A 19,710-nucleotide genomic window follows, 5' to 3' on the forward strand; every position below is an offset into this window, starting at 1 on the left:
GTTGTCAGGGAATTCTTTTGTTGTACCTGTTCTCATGGTATTGGTTGTAAAGGGAACACCTTTCTTAGGGTACACCTTTTAATTTTAGACCTTGATAATAAGGAACTGGCTTTCAGAGACAAAAGAGCATTTCAGCAGAGAGAGCAGCTACTAAGAAAGATGTAGGTTTATTTAAGGAACTGAGTGGTTATGGTATAGCTGGCATCGAATTAATAGTTGAATATCCGTTTGGTTGATACAGTTGTAGTATAAGAGTGTGGTGTAAGAGTAAGTTGTACAGATAAGAGTAGTAGCAGAGGCTAGCTCATGCAAGACTTTGAAAAATAGGGGTTAGAGCTTAAGTTTTTATCTAGGTACAATAGGAAGCCACTGAAGGAAGCAAAATTGAAATAATCTTTTTGTTTGTTTTATGAATTTTCAAGATAGAGTTACTCTATCCCTGGCTATCCTGGAATTCTTTGTAGACTAGGCTGACCTCAAACTTACAGAGATCAGGCTGTTTCTGCCTCCCAGGTGCTGGGACTAAAGGTGTGCACCACCACCACCTGGCTGAAATGATCTCATTTTGATTGTCTACTCTGGAGAATAGATTTCAGACCTGTAGCTTGGAAACCAAGCATAATCTATTCTCAAAATACTTGCTGGAGTTGGTGATTGATAATTACCACGTGGTATTGCTGGTAGTTTTTATAGAAATGGGATGGTATAGGTTTGTTTTAGAGGTAAATTTTTTGAAATTTGTCAGGAAATTATATGTGACAAAGACTAGGGAACATTTACCTTTCGAGACTAGACCTTTTACTGAAGTAAGAATGCTGGAAATAAACTTAGATTGAGACAGGGTAACTCAGTTATATTTTGGATGTGTACTATATTTGCACTTTGTTTTAGGTAACTACACAGAAACATCAGATAGGCTGTTAGCTAGACAAGCCTCCTCATTTCAGAAGGAGCACTCAAAATTAGTTTCCAGTATCACAATAGTACCATAAGTAATGCTGGAAGCTTTGAGGTTAAAGAAAGATAAAGAGAAGACAAGGTATCAAGGAAGTGGGCTAAGACAAATCCCTGGGGCACCCAAGATGATTAAATTTGAGGAACAGCTTCCAGTCAGACTAGTGGCAAGAAGGTGAGAATAAGCCAAAATAATTGTATAAAAGTGAGTATGATTAACTCACCATCCATAAGGATTGAGGAATCTTAAGATGATACCCACAAAATGAGCTAAGGATGTGGTTTAACAGGATAAAGTGCTTGCTGCGCAAACTTGAGGACCTGAGTTCAGATCCCTAGCGCCCATGTAAAAGCCTAGCATGGCCCCAGTCATAGCACTGGACTTCCAGCTAGTCTAGCTAAATTGAAGAGTTTCAGATTCAGTAACAGACACAGCACAGGCTCAAAAATAAAGGTAGGGCCTGGAGAAATAACTTAGAGATTAAGAGCATTGGCTGCTCTTCCAGAGGTCCTGAGTTCAATTCCCAGCAACTACATGGTGTGGCTCACAGCCATCTGCAATGGGATCTGATGCCCTCTTCTGGCCTGCTGTATATATAATAAATAAATCTTAAAAAATAATAATAATAAGGTAGGTAGTGATGGAGGAAGACACCCAGTGTTAGCCTCTGGCTTCCATGTGCATACACATGAACATACATATAATACATACACACAGATTTTATAAGTGAAAAGATAAGATTGATAATATGTATGTTAAAGGGAGATTACCTCATCGTGCCCCCCCCCCAGCTGAGATACAAGGTAGCAAATTAGAATATTATATGGGACCGGGGAAAGACATATTTATTTTGAGGTAGGGAAACGTTTGAGCATGTTTTTGAGAAGCTGTTGGGTTGTAGAGGGGGAAATCCACGAAAAGGATCAAAAGAAGGCATCTGAAGTACAGGTGGATAGGGGGAGAGCTGTTTCATGTCCAGGAAGCTAGTGTAGGTACATGTGTTATCTGTGCTTTGGTAAAAAATGTACGACCTGTGTATAAGTGTTTCCATTTTCTTAGAGGAGATCTTTAATTGAAGAATAGGTTAGCAGGTCATTAGATGCTGGGAAAATAACATTTTGGGATGGATAATTAAGGTTGTTATGTAACATTAGTGTCCATGTAATTTTAGAGATGGGGGAAGCGGCTTAGTGGCAGAGTACCTACCTCTAATTTGTAAGGTCCTGAATTTTTTTTAATACTCAGCCCTGCCAAAATTATTGAAATGAAACACATGTATTTTTAAAGAGTGGTTTACTGGTTCTTTGACACAGGTCTAGATTGAAATACATTGTGCTCCTTTGCTAATGAATGAAATTAAAGCACAAGATTTTGATTGTGGGAATTATATCAGAAAGGGAGTAAGGATATCAGTGTAATGTCATAGTATGGTGTTAAAATATGCTGGAGACTAGGAAGCTGTCAGTTCTATTGTATTCTTCTGGGAGCATTATGGTGACTAAATAGTCTGTGACAATTTGATGAAAATATGACTTCACGTACAGCTCAGGCAAATGGACAGCATAGTTTCTCAGCTTGGTTCTTTCTGTGAGGTGCAAAGGAAACTCCCAGTTCCCAAACTCCAAAAGGCAGAGATGAGCTCAACCTGAACTATGAGAGTATTGCTGGCTGATTGATAGAAGCCAGCATTCCTAAGGAACTTGTGAAACCAGTTCTTATCTGCCAGAAGGAGTCATTGCCCTTACCTCTGGCAGAAGGAACACACAGCTCTCCAATGACATATGCCTATGGTTGCCTAAGTGTCTGTGCTGTGATCTCCTCCACCTTTCCCCTTCTTTTTCTCAATCTCCAATGTCTCTGGTTGTAGATTTGTGCAAGTTCATTTAGAGATTGTGAGTGGGGTTAAATTTAAACCTCTCTTCACTGCTACTCATGAAACTTAACTTTAGGACAGATTTCAGTTGTTATCTAATGATTCCCAAGTAGTAGGAAAGCCTACATCTGAGTACCTACTAATGTGGAGCTACTGGCCTGTGGTAAGCAAGTGTTGAGTGTGACAGAACAGAATTTTTTTTTTTTCCAAAAAATTGTGATAGAATTACTGTGTGTATGAGAGAGTTAACCACTTTGACCTTTGTACAGTGTAATTTTCAGTGGTTACTTCAAAAGTTTTTCATCACCCAAGATAGAAAGTTTGTAGTCAGTAGACTGTTAATTGTCTGCTCCTCTCCCTCTTCTCAATACCTGATATTTTGATAACCTTGGTCTGTTGGCCTTTTTAGATTTGCATATTTTGGTAGGGCCATTAAAAATGAAATAGTGAGATATTTTTTCTTTTATATTTTTACTAGCATATCTTGGGTTGAGCCATGTTGTAAAATGTATGAGGACTTAATTCTGCTACTTGTTGAAATAAGCTACTTTTATCTGGACAAAGGTGGATTCCTTTTTTTCCTCTTTTAGTCATCAGAGCAGGTACTTTGCTTAGATGACAAATGGAACCTATATATGTATGCTCTGATACCAAAAATACTAGTCTGAGTGTGTAAATAGGATTTGACATGCTCGATCATTAAACATAGCTTTCATAACATGTCCACATACTTCAGGAGGAAGTAGGAAGTACAGGTGACATTCCCTTGCCTCATTGTATAATTACAGGATGGATGAATATGTAGGATTTTAAAAAGGGTATCTAAATGATGGGTAGAGGCATGAATGCCACATAGAATATTTTTGTCATTGCATCTCATTAATTTTGCATATATTATTTGTTTATTGCAGTATTTTAATCTCATCTTTCATGCTTTTCTGCCCCCTGTATTTTAAACCTTGAGCTTAGAACAGAAAAGCTTGACTATTTGCAATTTGATTTTTGTTAGGTTCTTCATTAGAGGCTGTAACTACCTGTGAACTCTGTAAAGAGAAGTTGCAACTTAACCTGGAGGATTTTGATATTCATGAACTACATAGAGCTCATGCAAATGAACAAGTTAGTATATTTTGCCTAATTTGGTAAGTGTCTGTTGTGTGCTTAAAGGACAGCTCTTGAAGAAAAGATTAAGTCATGGTCAGAAAACCTAAATTAATAATATTTTTGCTATAATTCATGAGATGAGAAGTTTATAATTTCATTAGAAAATTCCCTTTAAATAAAAGATTAAATTAAGATAAATTGTCAGGCTTCACAAATAAACATAAAAATTAATAAAAGTTTAGGAAATTGGGCTCAAAGTAGGCATTGCCAACCTTACCTCTCCTGTATTGGTTAAATGATCTAGTTGGAAGAAACAACCTCGTTTTTTTTCCTTGTTGAAGGAATTCTGAGAGAAGCAAGGGGAGTATGAGGATGATTTCACCCAAACAAAAATAAATCCACTTCTCAACCATTCCTTGCTTGCTTCTCAGTCCCTGGTATCTGCTTGCCAGTGCTGTTAGGTTGGTGGGTGGGTGGTTGATTGGTTAGGTGAGCTTTCAAGACAAAGTTTCTCTGTGTAGTCCTGTCCTAGAACTCACTCTGTAGATGAGGCTGGCCTTGAACTCAAGAGATCCGCCTGCCTCTGCCCCCCAAGCACTGGGATTAAAGGCATGCGCCATTACTGCCTGTCTGTTGTACTTTATAGATTTTCCAGCTTGGGATAATTCATGTTGATGAAATCATACAATATAAGGTACTTTTGTGAACAGCCTTTTGAAGACCTGAGTTCTATTCCTAATGTTGCTGTTGGGTAGCTCACAACTCTGATATCTGAGGACACTTACACTCATGTGCACATCTATCCACTTACAAATTTACATACATATAAATAAGTCTTCTGAAAACATAATATGAGATAAGCAGACTATTTGAAAAATCTGATAAAATCCTTGGACTTACTGCATACAAATATAAATTCTATATGTAATTTAGTATGCACTAATACTAATACCTGAAAGTAATTGCTTAGGTCCAGGTTTAAGAATCACTGTTCAGAAGAATGAAACTTTAGTTGGTGTATTACATATTGCCATTTGGAATGTTTCATTCCCTAATGAGGTAGTTGTGTAAATGAAACTCACTCAGTACAGTGATGTCCTAATTATTGAGGCATCTGTGTAGGCCCCTGAATATTGGTATTTTAAAGAGTAGGTAAAGGTGGAATGATACAGATAAATATTTTGTTGTCTTAGACCAGGAGAAGTCAGAAACCTACTTTCTGTGGCCACCTCTTGTCACACATTTTCTCTTTAAAGTATTTATTTTTATTTAATTATTTTAATAACTGCATTTTTACATAATGGAGATGTATTACACAACTAGGTATAGTCATTGTAAAGCAATAATAGTCTTAGCTTTATCTTATTTTATGTGAATCATGGATTCTAGTGGCTAGAGTAATCCTAATTTTAAGTGACTAATATAATTTTATTCCTTTTTAAATTTTATCTTTTGCAAGATAATAACCATGAAACGTTTTTGTTGTTGAATTGTTTTGAGACAGGGTCTCATAGCATAACCTTGGCTGACTTGGAACTTGCTATATAGACCAGGATAGCCTTAAACTCAGATCTACCTGTCACACCCTCACTCCCCCAAGTGCTGGAATTAAAGGTCTGTGCCATTATGCCCAGTATAACCATGTAAATAAATTTAAAAAAAAAAAAGCAAAAAAAAAAAAAAAAAAAAAAAAAAACTAAAATAAATCTTTCTCTGATACATGATTTCCTTTTTAGTTAAAATGTCAAAATGATTAAACATTTAAAGATTTAATTTCAAGAATTTGATGAACAGTTTTTAGAATTAATATTAGCATTCAATTCTAAATTTCAAATGTGTTTATTATTCAAAGCAGGTACAATTGACCTCTTCACTGTAAAAATTAAAGGAACCGATTGGAGTTTTAAAATCTCTATCTTAACTTGTGTTCAGAGCTGTGTTTCTATTGGTAAAGTGCTAGCCTAGTATTCCTAGGAGCCTAAGTTCATTTTCCTGGACCACCAAAAAGGCAAGAAGACAAAAAGATGAGGAGGAGGAGGATACTTAACAGGTTTGAAACTATTTAGAATTTCTGAGTCTTCTATTCCCAACATGACCAAAAAAAAAGGGATGCTAATATCAGTGTGTGTTTGCATGTGTTGTTACCTTTTAATTAATTGGATTACAGGAAACATATCTAAATTATAGTGCACATTACAGAATTAGGTGCAATAATTTTAAAAATTAAACTGAAACAATTATTTGTCATTTGTAAAAGAAAATCTGTTAAGGAGTTTTATATAGAAAACTAAAATATGTTATCACAGGAAAAGATTTGAAAGACAAAGTTATATAAGTGATTAGAGGAAGATAGACTGAAAGATACAACCTGTGTAAGGCAGCCTGATATTTTAATAGATGACTACCTTTCTAGGAGCTGTGTCTGAATACAGTTTTTGTTTTTAAGTTTATCAGTAAACATTGACTAGCAGTCACAATCCTAATTTCATTCTCTGTTCTTCTCTTTGCTTCCCCATTTAAGGCTGAGTATGAGTTTATCAGCTCTGGTCTCTACCTAGTTGTCTTACTGCACTTGTGTGAACAAAGCTTTTCTGATATGATGGGAAATACAATTGAACCAAGCACACGTGTCCGAGTAAGTAGTACTGGCATTGGGGAAAGATGGGAGGGTACGATATAGTTGTTTATGTGTTCATATCATATTCCTCCCCTCATTCCTTTAGAGGAGGCCTTACTTTCAAATATGTCTTAACAGCGTAGTCTATATTTAAGGAAAGTGCTGTCTTCTATGACAAACACCCTAATTTTGTCATAGGCAAGAAAGAAAGAAGCTGTTGTACAGCTCTTGAAAGTGAAATATTTCAAGGAGAAACAGGATCAGAATTAGAAATACCAAGAAAAATGCATTATTTTTAATGTATAGAAAAAAACTCTTAGCATCACATCTTAGAAACATGAAGTTGTGCCAGAGGCCAAAAGAATATGGGAGAGTGTTTCTTTGTTATCCTGTAGAGGGCTACCCTTACACTAATGATATTACCAACTAAGAAAAGAACTGTAAATAATGTTTAATAGTAACTGGACCTTTAAGCTAGCTTTTTGTTAAGTATTTGTAATCACTGCTCAGTGAATCCAAAGAAACTTTTACACTCTGTTGTTTTGACCATTTTGTGTATCGCTGTCTTATTGCAACATTCTGAACGCTTCCTATCTTGAAATGTGTTCATAATATGGTAAATTGTGTGAAATTTAACCATTTTTATAATTCTTAAGTATATAAAGCTTAGAATTCATGTTAATATGAAATGTCTTCATCTTAATATGATAAAAAGTATAATACAAAATGCATGTTGCTATTCTAAATAATGCTAATAGAAATTAGAAGTATTGTTGCACCTGTACTAATTTTAGGATTTAACAGGATTTGAAATAAATTCAGATAGCACATTTTCAGTTTTTTATTACCATATATGAAAGTAAATTCAAAATTTAAAATACAAGTTACTATTTTCTTATACTTCATTATTATATGGATATTTAAGTGACCCAACTGATAGTTACTTACATTAAGAATTTTAAAAAACTTATGTGCTGTAATTATGAATGTTCTTAAATTTTCTGTTTGTTTTTAAGTACTTCAGAAGTCATACTGCTATCTGGAGTTAATATAAAATGATGTCTAAAATGGTGTGTTAACTTTTTTGAATGAAGAAACCATATAAGGCATATAAGTAAAGCTATTGAATTAGAAAATGCTAAAGCTATAGTAGAAGTCATTCTTAGTATTATACAAGCATTGAGTAATACGTCTGTACAACTATCAAGTTTAGGCAGGCAAACATCAGTTCATTTGGGCCTAGAAAACGTTTCTTCCCCCATACTCCTTGATTATAATAATTTTTTTTTGAAATTGTTAGGAAGACAGTATTATTGGGTACAATTATTTGTTCATATTTTCTCCCAATTTCGTGATACTGGTCTGTTTTCCCCATGATTAAAAATGACTATATAGAGCACAATAGGATATATCCTTAATGTTTTAATTTTTGTTGTTGGGGAAGACCATTGTTTAAAGGATTAAAATGGTGTTTGACTTAAGTAGAAATAAATCTCCTATACTGATTCTCTTTAGATCCATTTGCAACATTTAAACTACTGTATTTCTTTCTGCATTGTTTCTAGTTTATTAACCTTGCAAGAACTCTTCAGGCACATATGGAAGATCTCGAAAGTAGGTGGAATTTTCCCTCCCCAGACTTGTTGAATGTACTTTTGCAAATTAAACCCACAGAACAAAAACTTTTAAGTGTATTCTTTTCTACCAAATTGAACTTTGGCTTTAGGCTGATAGGATTATTGATTTGGATAAGGGTTGGACTGTAGAATTAAGTTTTTTAAATTTTTGTTTTTTTAATTATGTTTAAGGTGTGGAAGGAGGTAATTTTAACCTAATATTTTAAATAAACCACTGATTTTTATTATTTATGATTACAAGGAAAACAGTTACTAAATCATATCCATTAAGGCCTTATATTTTTAATATATGAAAAAATTTTACTTTTTATTTAGTTTCAGATCATGAAAGATTTTCTTTAGTCTTGTGTTTGGTACCAGGAAAATAAGGAAGAGAGGCCAGAGCCCATAAGAAAAAGGTTTTGTTTGTTCTTCATTTATTTACAGTGTGGACCTTTAACACATTGGCAGCTGAGGTTTTAGGAGCACATTGTCAGGCTCTTAAGTGAAGAAGACACATAAGCCCAAGTCACAGGCGGTGTGCAGCCTGTTGTCTATAATGTACAGCGCATCTGCGGGCTTCATGCCAGGCAGGGGCAGAATGGGCTTTAGAACAATTTCTGGGAAAGATTAAACTCATCTGATCCGTACCTATCTGATCCGTACCTATTTACTATTCACTCTTCATCAGAGCAACAAGTTTCCATTCCAGTGTAGTCTTACATGTTGGTCATGCACTTACTGTCTGCAGAATACCTGAATCTAGAAGATGTCTAAGACTATTACCTTTAGAAGGCTGGCATACTTTGAAGATAGTTTGAGAAGGGTTCAATTCTCATCAAAACCTTTTACTTCCTTAGATATTTTAAGACCTGGCCTTTTAGAAATATTGTTACACCTGTACTAATTTTAGGCTTTAACAGAATTTGAAATAAATTCAGACAGCACTTTTTCAGGGTTTTTTTTTTTTTTTTTTTTTAATCATCTGTGAAAGTAAAGAAGACAGTTGGAATTACTATTCACTGTGTTTTTTGGTTTTGCTTTTTTTTTTTTTTTTTTTTTTTTTTTAACTTTATAACCTCCATAAAAATACTTTGTTGGAGCTGGGCATGGTGGCACATACCTTTCATTTCAGCACTTGGGAGGACAGCCAGGGCTATACAGAAAAACCCTGTCTGGAAAAAACCAAACAAACCAAACAAAACTTAAAACACCTCATTGGCTAATACAAAAGTTTATCTTTTGTTTCTAAAAATTGTAATTTCTGTTTTGGTAGATATTGTGGCCATTTGTTTCATTATCTTTTCCCTAAGATTTCTCACTTAAAAATATTCCCATTTAAAACATAATTTCTTAAATATAGCATGGTCTTTTCCCCTATATGTCAGAGAAAAGAAATATGGAGGTAAAATTACACAAGCTAACAATGGATGGTAGCAGTGCCTCGAATGGATCTCAGATTACTATAGTATTTCTGTATTCTGAAAACTAGCTGAATTTGTATTGTCCTATGGAATCAGTCCCTTCAGTGTGATCTGTGATGTGGATTTAACACCAGGGTTTATGTCAGTTATAATGTTAACATGGTTTTTCCTGCTCTTTATCTGGGTTGATCGAGTATCCTAGAGTAAAGAAGCCAGTTGGAATTACTGTTCACTGTGGTCTTTGTTTTTGCTTTTTTTTTTTTTAACTTTATAACCTTCATAAGGTTTACATTAAGCTTATCTGCCCTTGATAATAGTGAAAAGATTAGTTAGATGTTTATCTGAAAGAAGTTAGTTTTTTTTCCTAACATATAAAGCAGATTATATAACGAATAGCTTCTTATTACCTGGGCTTGTTTGACTAATGGCCATGAATAAGTTGAGGTCAGAAATGTTACAAAAATGATGTTTCTGAGAGTTTGGAGACATGGGGATGATCTCAACAGCAGGGTTTTTGTTGTTGGGTTTGCTTTGTTTTTTTTCTGAATCCGATTATTTTAAGTTAGGCTGTGTCTATATAAAGCTTACCTTATTCAATAGAGCTTTTTTCATGGCATTGTATAGACATAGCTTTGATGTAACTTGCAAGAACATCCATAACCTGTTATTCTATGTACATTTTTTTTCATTCTCATCGGATGCATCAAACATGCAGCGGTAATAAGCCAGATTCTACTCAGGTGTGTGAGAGCACTTGCCTTAAATTCACTTTTCCTCTGGTGTATGTTTATATACATATCATTAGCTATTATGAACACAAGCTGGTCTCAGAAAACATTTTTAAAAAGATGCTCTTAAACCACATTTTTAAGCATTTTCATTATATGGAAACTATATAACATCTAAAAAGAAGTGGGGGGTGGGGACATTGTGAATGGGTATCACCCACAATCAGACCACCCTAACACTATCATGATAACTTACCATTTTGACCAAACAATATACTAAATTGGGATTTTTGTTTTACAAGTCATTGCTGTTCTGGCTTCATGTTTACAAATCATTATCATCCCCTTTAAAAATCATTCTTGATCATCCTGTTTTTCTCTCAACAGCTTCAGAGGATGAATTCTGAAGAAGATGGAGACCATAACAGAATGCTTGATATTGCCTAACTTCATTTAAGACAAATTGATGATCTGTGAACATGTTTATTAAAACTGGCAATTACGTATGAATAATTTCATGGGGTAATGTCTAGTAGATTGACTATACATAAAATGAATATATATACATGTATAAATGTAAATATATATTCATTCTCAAGTATTGCTGAACTGAAATTCTTGAGCTGGACCTTTTAACACTGGCCAGCAAATCTCATGTTTATAATATGTAATCAAAAGCATTTTTCTTTGGGTGAGTGGGAAAGCATTAACCTTGTTTTAAATATCTAAGCAATGCTCATCAACTTTTTTCTGTGTTACAATTACTGTAGTCATATTTATGGAAAATGTTTGTGTATTAGTCTCTTGCTAGTGAAAAAAAAGGTCAGGTAAAATGTACTTTTGAAATAAAATGCCAATGGCACCTAATTAGTTTTCCTCTTTAAATGCCTTAAGTTACAGCCACATTTTGATAATCATTTACTTCCAGTGTTTAAAAAAATTTTTTTTAAAGAATGGGAAGTTTGAAGAGCATTATTACATTAGGTTTCCAGATTTAATTTGAATTCTAAATCCACTTAGCAATAAAACCTAATTTTTAAGAAAAAAGTATGTAAAAGATGTAGTAATGATGGATAACTTTTGTATTGATTTGCAAAAATGCAGATTATATTTGATAGGCCATGGTATGTAGGTATTCCTTTCAGGAATATTACAGCTGTAAATTATATCAGAATTGCCAGTCAAATGATACTTGGTTAAAAATTACTGAAAATCTCAAGTTAACAGAATATTTTTTTAAAGCCCACATTCAAAGTTTAAAACACTGGTTTTCAATGTGTTTTTAGTGTTGTCACTTCTTTATAGAGAAATATAATATAAATAACCTATTTGGATCCTGGTCATTTTTAGGTGTTCCTTGATAATTCTGAGCATTTATTTGATGATTGTTAATATTTTTCACTACCTTTGCAAAACAAATTACTTATTCAACATCAATGAGTTTGCACTATGGTCTTGAGCAGTGTAAACTTGCGTAATGATCTCCACTGTCAGCACCCTTAGGACAGACATTTACACTTGCAGGTGGTTTCAGATCAGTCCAATACTGTGGCAGCAAACAACTTTCAAAACCTAAGTAGAAACCATGTACTTTGTCAAATGTGAATGAAAAGTTTGCCTACATTTAGTTTGTTGGTGTTAATGTAAAACCTTGGCTTGAAATAAAGTGATACTGATTGATTTATTTTAGTTTGAACTTTTTTCTTTTAAACTGGTCCTCAATGAGAAATTCTAAACCCTTTAGGAAAGAATTTAATTAAAATTTCAACTTTTATTTCATACAATGGTTCTGAAGTATTTTCTTAAGCTTATTGTATATCTGAGTGTTTTGCCTGCATATATGACTCTGAGCCGTGCCCACGCCCATGCTGTGTCTTTGGAGGCTAGAGAAAGAAGGCTTTGGATGTCCTGGAACTGTAGTTAGAGATGGTTGGGAGCTGAATTGCTAAAAGTGTTTGTAATGGAACCCTGAGCCATCTCTTCAGCTGCTGAACATGCTTTCAACATTTGTTATCTGTGCATTGTCTTAAGCAAAAGCACAAAATTTAAGAATAATTTATATTTTCTGTCCTTAGGAACTGAGTTTGAAATATTAAGTACTTTTATAAAATTCATTATGAAAATGATCTTAATTTACAAAATGCTGACATGGTAAAAAAAAATGTTCTACAGTTGATTCATACATGATTTGCTGTTAGCCACTGATTGATAGGTGCTAAAATGTGACCATCTAAAGATGGGTAGTGGGGCTGGGAGAGGCAGTGGCTATCCATAGAGAGTATGCTTGCTGTGAGTTCAGTCTCTGGCTCCCATGTAAAAGCCAAGCGTTGGCCTTGTGTGCCTGTAAAACCCCAGTGCTGTGGAGAAGTGAAGTTGGGAAGAATACTGGGGTTGTGATTCAGTTGAGAGAGTGACCATATCTGTGCTGCTCTGACCTTTGCACATGTACCTGCATACACATGTTTATACACCACACACCAAAGAAAGGATAAAATGGAATAAAGAGAAAGTCATTGGTGGTTTTAAGTTAAACAAGAGACTAAACAATGAAAACAGCTTAAAATGTTATTCTGTGTATGCATATCTATCCAGAAATAAATACATTGTCAGGACTTGTGATATATAGCTCAACCATGGTGGTGTTGCCTGGCGCGTACCAGGACCTGGCCTCCATACCTCTTCCCCGGTTCTAACTGCCATTGATGGTTAGCAACAGTGTGGAGAAAATAGCAGTTTCTTTATTCTGAGCACACTGAATAAGGCTGTCTGATAATGGCTAATAAGCAGAGTAAATAATGGCTCAGAGGCTCCTCTGTCTCTACCTGTGTATGGTAAGTGTCGCAGTATCTAAAGAGAGGGGTCAGGGAGATTGCTCAGTCAGCACAGCATGACCCTCAGCTCATTTGCTTTGTCATCTTTGTGACACATGGTATGTGCTTTTAATTCCAGTGCTGTCGGGGTCAGAGATAGGCAGATCCCTATCTAGAAATCACTTGGCAACAGATCCACGTCTCAAAAAACAAAACCCAACAATCGAAGAATGACATCAAGGTTGTCCCCCTTGCCCTGCACACTTAATGTTACACCAGCATACCTGAACATACAGATAATTTAAGATTTAGCATTTACTACCAGGTTCCTCTATACCAGTTGAAAAATGAAATCACACATCAATTAAAGTGAATTTTTAGAATACCATGTAGTAGTACTTGTCTAAAGGATGATTCTGTAGTTGCACTGCTCGGTGATACTTTGATGGAATGTTTTGCAGTATATGCTGCTCCATATGGTAATAACAAACTGATTTGAGCACTTAAAATGCAGCTAATGTAATTGAGTGGATACATTTAATTTTAACTTACATAGCCACATGAATCAGTTTTGGGGAGGTAATAGGATTGATACCAGGTACTAACAGACCAGTGGGGGGAATGGCCAGCCACTACTCCCTGACAGCACTCTGAATACCAGTCAGCAAGACAGACCTCTCACAGAATGCTTACAGCTAGTGTAAACTAGTGCAACATTTCTTGTTTTAGAGTCTCACGTCTCTTGGCAGATTATCACCAGTTTGTGGTTGGTGCCATTAGCTATCATGACCTATATCATGCCTGTAATTTCAGCAGATGGGATGCAAATTTGAAGCTACCCTGTGCTACATAGACTGTCTCAAAAACGTATTGAAATAACTAGTGTCACTAGTCGTGATTAGGGATATTTCTGATGTGGTCAACATAAGTATTTTCCAGGGCTGTTTTTGAAATATAAAGCTTGCAGAGGAAATGAGTCTTCCATTCTTATGCTTTCGTGAGTTTTACTCTTGAAAAGTGTTAGGGTGCCAAAAGAAACCACAAACATCATTTCTAGAGTTGTACTTGGTCTCCCTCAGTTTTGGCACATGTGGTTTTGTGCCATCAAAAGATGCAATTTCCCTCGTAGTCAAATGAGTCTACCTTGTATAGGAAAAGACACAAGGGTGGTCTAGGAAACCTTTGCTCAAGGGACACACAGGTTAACCTGGCTGGCCATCATCTCCATGATGATGGAGCTAGAGCTGCAGTCTTTCCTTTAAAGGATCTATAACATATTTGATTATAACTAAATACTACTTGTCCCAAATGGTCTATACAAGGGATGAAACTATGAACAAGTGTGGATTATAGAGTATCAAAATCTGTAAAATGTCTTCCTCTGACAGGGGAAAATACCAAAGAAATTATCACGGTAGCCATTAAGACAGCTAGCTCCTTATACACCCCGCTCTGTCCAGCTTGATGGGGGTGGTCTCAGTAAGGAGGAGATTGCTAAAGGATACAATGTAACAAAGAGGACCAGGCAGTGAGCTGCGCTTTACCGGCTTTATTGTACTTGGAGCTGTCATTTACTCAAACGAAAACTACTTAAGAAAACTTGAAAGTTAAATCTGTGGTTGCTCCTTTTCTGAAACCTGTATTTTTTTTTTTCTTTAAATCAGGTTAATGTTTTGTCGCGTTGAATACATGAAAATATTGTTATAAGGAATATCATAAAAGCTTCAGTTCTCTGTGGCAACTTTGATATGAAAATCTTGCACAGGGAATTATTGTCAAAGTATTCAATATGCTGGTCTGATATTTCCAAACTCTCAGTCCAGCTGAACAACGTATTCATCTTCTTCTGCAAGCACCAGAGCACAGCCATCACTATAAGGTGACTGTGGAGCAGGTGAAAATGAGCTGAAGCCAGAGCGTGCATTTCTTCTATAGAGGAACCAAATGATCGATCCCAAAACTGCCAGAATTACTGTGCTAGCGATCACCAGAGTCGATATTAAAATGTGGTTATCTGGAAAAAAATTCAGGAAATTGGTATACATGTTTGCTTATATGTAGAATTACCCAACTGATGAGAAAAAGTTACATATTATTTATTACTGAGACTGAACCTCCTGGGTAGGCACAATGATTCTGTGGGTAGAAGTAATTGCTAACCCTGATAATCCAGGTCCATGTGGTAGAAGGGAGAGATCTGACCCCTGCAAGTTTTCCTCTGACCTCCATGTGCATACTATGGTATACAGTTTTGTTTTGTTTTTTTTATTCACATTTGTTAGAAAAATAGCCATACTTGAAACTTTCAATTAAAACATTTCAGTTCTGTGTTCTACTGAGTCTCATTTTCTGTGGTCCTACACCTTTTTTTTCCCCCCCTTTTCTTACTGAACCAAGATTTTAAATTCACATCTATTGTTCTCTTCAACGAGTGGTCTTAAACAAGACCATCAAGTGGGACCTGATGGTCCATCTAGCTTTGATATTAGTGATTTGCTTCACAGAAGTGGCACTAAGAGGTGCAGTAGCCTGCGTTGTTTCTCTTAAAGTAGTAGCACTGTATTTGTGGGTTTCTGAAGTTTACAGATGTGTGCAGCCTTTCAGTTCTTGCCCACTCAACACTCTTAGGATCTTTCTATAGAAATGCAGTTTAACAAATGAGCAAGTGGGATGATAGACGTACCATCTGTTATAAAGGGTTCAAATGATTCACAACATCACTGCAGATGGATTTTATTTATATATAATATTAAATACTTCAATTGGTGCTTCTTAAAGTGGGACCTAAAATGGTTAGGGACAAGTGGGATACACCTGGCCACATGTCTTGTAAAGGAAAGAAAAACAGTAGTACAAAAACATAAAGGACATCTTCAGTTACCAAGTGTATGTCTCAAGACAAGACTAATGAAATGTTAGTTCAAATAGTATGCATAGTTCATTAATTTCACACTGCCTTAACATGTTTACTATCTGACTTCCCATGTGGACACTGAGGCTGTTGTTGGTGTGCAGTAACATAATCAGGTGTATTATGGTGACATGATCACAGCAGTTAGAGAAACAGTAATTTTTAGGCTGGAAGAACAAGGTAATTTAGGATTGTTATAGGTATATAATCACATGTTTAACCAAAATTAAAGAACTTTTTAGTTTAAGTATAAGCATTTAGATGGGACACAGTATATACGTCTATATTTTCACATTCTGCAAGTGGCCTGTGAGTGAGTTACAAGGCTTTTTGTTGACTAGTACTTTAAAAACTTGTTTGTTTTTTTCCCCCAAAGTTGTGAACTACAACCTATCATTTAAAAGTCTTCAGTTTCAAGTTATTCATTGTCTACTCTGTAGAGTTTGATTCTGGGCACGATTTAAGCACGTTGCCCAAATTGATTTAATAAGCAACAACAAAAGCTCCAATCCTTTGATGCTGTATTCATCCGGATAGCCTTTCTCTCCTGTGTAATATACCGTAATCCTTTGAGATCTAGCTATCCTGGTTTATCTATAGTAACCTTTTATGAATCACCTGGTAGGCTAACATGGTAGTGTGCTTACCACACTAAGTGCATCCCCCTGTGGCCTTACACTTTCCCCACAACATCCTCAAGAAGGCCTTCTTTTGTTTGCATAGAGAACTTGTTCACTAAAACTGCTGTTCCAATTCTGTTTTCCTCGCCTCAACTCAGTGTTCCTAAAGCCTGTCAATGCATCAGACATTTTTCCTGCCAATCTTTCTGCTTTGCTACAGTATTATGCTCAAACCATATGTGCAGACTTTCCCATTGTTCTCTGCACGGTTTTGAGATCTATGATAGACCCGTCTGCTCTTTTTCTCCAAAAGTGTCAACAACATAATCTTTTTCCTTTGTTGAAAATATATATCTACACAGTAAAGCAACAGCTACACAGTTGTAAGAAATCTGAAAACAACCAAAGGGGCTGGGCACGCCTGTCAAGGATTTTCTCTTAACTAAATGATTTGAAGCAGGAAGAAGCAGCTTTAATCTCGGCCACACTCTCTGGTGGCCATATAAAGGATGTGGAAGAAGCTTTTGCTCTTTTCTTGCACTCTTGCTGACAAGTTTGTTCCTTCAGTGGCAATAGAGCCTACCTCTGGGATTCCAGTGTATACTAAGGACCATTGGAAGCGTCCAGCTTTGTGGACTGAACTACTGGATTCCTAGACTTTTCGTTGGTGGACAGCCATTATTGGGCCAGCTGGACCATAGCCCAGAAGCCACTGAAATAAACCCTGACTAATACAAGGTTTTGAGGAAAAAAAAAAACTGCTTCTATATCACAACTCAATCCCTAACTCAAAATTAACTGCTAGTTAGTTGTCATGTTTCCAAGCATGCTTAACCTTTAGCTTTGTTTTTAAAGTAAGTACAGTCAAGTTGACTGTCTCTGCCATTCCTGTACAGACATGCTCTGGGCTGGAACTCAGTAACTCTCCTCTCCCTAGCTCCTGACATCATAAAAACACGTATAATCATTCCAGATTTGTCTATGAAGTTAACTATTCTGAGTACCAAATGTAAGGACACAGTTGCCTTTTTATGAATGCCTTGCAGTAGTGTCCTCTAGACATGTGTCTAGTATGTGTCAGGATTTCCCATTGGGTTTGAGTGATATTAGATTTTACTCATCCATCGGTATATGCACACGAGTTACTTTCATCCTTTTGCAATTATGAATATAATCTTATGAATACAGGTGTGTGGAGGCTCAGCCTTTCTTGGGTAGATACATGTCTGCCTTTACTATGGCTGTGCCATCTTTATATTCCATGTTAGAACACAAATGTAATTTCTGCACATCACTGCTAACCGTAGCCACTGTCTCTTTGTTTCTCTGTTAATAGCCAGATAATAAGGGTGATGTGGATTTTTTTTACAATAATGCCATCCTTTGTTTTTCTATAGGAAACTGAGGGTGTAACTCACAGTTTTTGATAATTCACATAGCTGTATTATAGCAAACTAATAGAAACTGAGCATGAAGGAAGTTTTATATATAAAGGGCTCTTATATAAAGTTCATTTAAAAATTGCCCATCAGTAGGAACAACCTAGTAGAATTGTGGTCAAAAGATTTGACCAAACATTTCACAAAAGAAAATATAGAAAGACTTAACATCAGAAAAATAAGAAATACACCTACATGAATGACAGAAGGCAGGGGAATGGACTCTACCATCCTGTGAGTATAAAACACATTGAACTACAGTGCCTCACTAATGGCAGTGTGACAGCTTTGCCACTGAAAATGTACATGGTTTCTAACTAAACATGACTGTTACAAGACATAAGAGCATTTGGGGGTGTATACTTTAAGAATGTTGGTCAAGACAAGAATGTTTATAGATAGTTCTATTCATGTTCATTCCAAAGTAGAAATTAAACATTAGAAAGCCATGGCAAATGCCTATAAAACATATAGCTAAGCAAGTGGGGGGAGGGGTGTATGTAAACAGATCAACATAAAGTTCCAGAGTGAAAACCAGACAAATACATGATGTAACTGGGAGTGGAGGGGCAAAGGCAGGTAGGTCAGTGTTAGCTCATGACCAGTTTGATCTGCATATAAAATTCCAGGGCTACACAGCGAGACAAAGAATCAGCAAACAAACACAAATCCACAGAATACAGACTTCAGTGAAGTTCAAGAACTCTGGTGTTAGGCATTGGAGTAGGGAGGAAGTGTCCAGTGAAGTTAGCCAGATAAATTGCATTCATGGGGGTCATAGAACAGTGACTAATCAGGGGTGCCTAGAGAAGGGTATAAAGGCCAAGTATTTGTAATCGATGAGCAATGCACATGTATTAGAAATGACATTGCAACAAAACTGTACAACTGATAACAACATAGACTCCAGTGTCTGGGTGGTGAAATAGACCTTTAGAGAGAAGGATGAGAATGTGCTGGTGGGAATATCAACTATCTCAATTTGACTGACAGGTTCTACTGGTGGATTGAATCAAATGGCATTCAAGAGTGCATGTTGCCTTATTAATTATACCTAATGACATAAAGGTTAAAAGTAACTAATTGATGGAATTCAGAAACTTTCACAACAGATACTCACTGCTACTGGGAATGCAGAATAGTACAACTCTCTACCAAGACCAATATATCAAATTTACAGATTCTATTTTCAATGTTGCAGCCTCTAGATAAACGTGTACTTGTGCAAGGTGACTGATCTATTTTTTTTTTAAGACTTATTTATTTTTATGAGTACACTGCAGCTATCTTCAGACACACACCAGAAGAGGGCCTCGGATCTCATTACAGATGGTTGTGAACCACCATGTGGTTGCTGGGAATTGAACTCAGGACCTCTGGAAGAGCAGTCGGTGCTCTTAACCGCTGAGCCATCTCTCCAGCCCCGTGACTGATCTATTGAAGCATTGTTTATAATAGTAAATATATGGAAACAACCAAGTGGAAGTTTCACACTCGTTAATATATATCTAAGTACTGGCAGGGAACCCAGACCAACTAATTTATATATAGATACTGAGTTGAAAAAAGTCACTAAGCTATTCATGAATAAGAGAGGCAAAGTAAGTCACATT

The 19,710-nt window shown here is 35.9% G+C and overlaps 2 protein-coding genes across 3 annotated transcripts in view; one reads left to right on the top strand and one right to left on the bottom strand.

Moving 5' to 3' along the window:
* Positions 1-12,001, top strand: part of Marchf7 (membrane associated ring-CH-type finger 7) — a 39,900-nt gene extending 27,899 nt beyond the window's left edge. Inside the window, 5 exon segments of the mRNA XM_034494142.2 lie at positions 3,838-3,947; positions 6,454-6,567; positions 8,115-8,163; positions 10,705-10,718; positions 10,720-12,001. Coding sequence (XP_034350033.2) covers positions 3,838-3,947; positions 6,454-6,567; positions 8,115-8,163; positions 10,705-10,718; positions 10,720-10,764 — 332 coding nt within the window. The 3' untranslated portion in view covers positions 10,765-12,001.
* A 2,660-nt stretch (positions 12,002-14,661) lies between these two features.
* The window catches only part of Ly75 (lymphocyte antigen 75), a 132,953-nt gene continuing 127,904 nt past the window's right edge, over positions 14,662-19,710 (bottom strand). For both annotated transcript variants that reach the window (XM_076928809.1, XM_034496703.2), the window contains one exon: positions 14,662-15,141. In XM_076928809.1, the coding sequence (XP_076784924.1) occupies positions 14,942-15,141 (200 nt within the window). In that variant the 3' untranslated portion in view covers positions 14,662-14,941. The remainder of the gene's footprint in view (positions 15,142-19,710) is intronic.

The sequence above is a fragment of the Arvicanthis niloticus genome, chromosome 2 (assembly GCF_011762505.2).
Source record: "Arvicanthis niloticus isolate mArvNil1 chromosome 2, mArvNil1.pat.X, whole genome shotgun sequence".
Lineage (NCBI taxonomy): Eukaryota > Metazoa > Chordata > Mammalia > Rodentia > Muridae > Arvicanthis > Arvicanthis niloticus.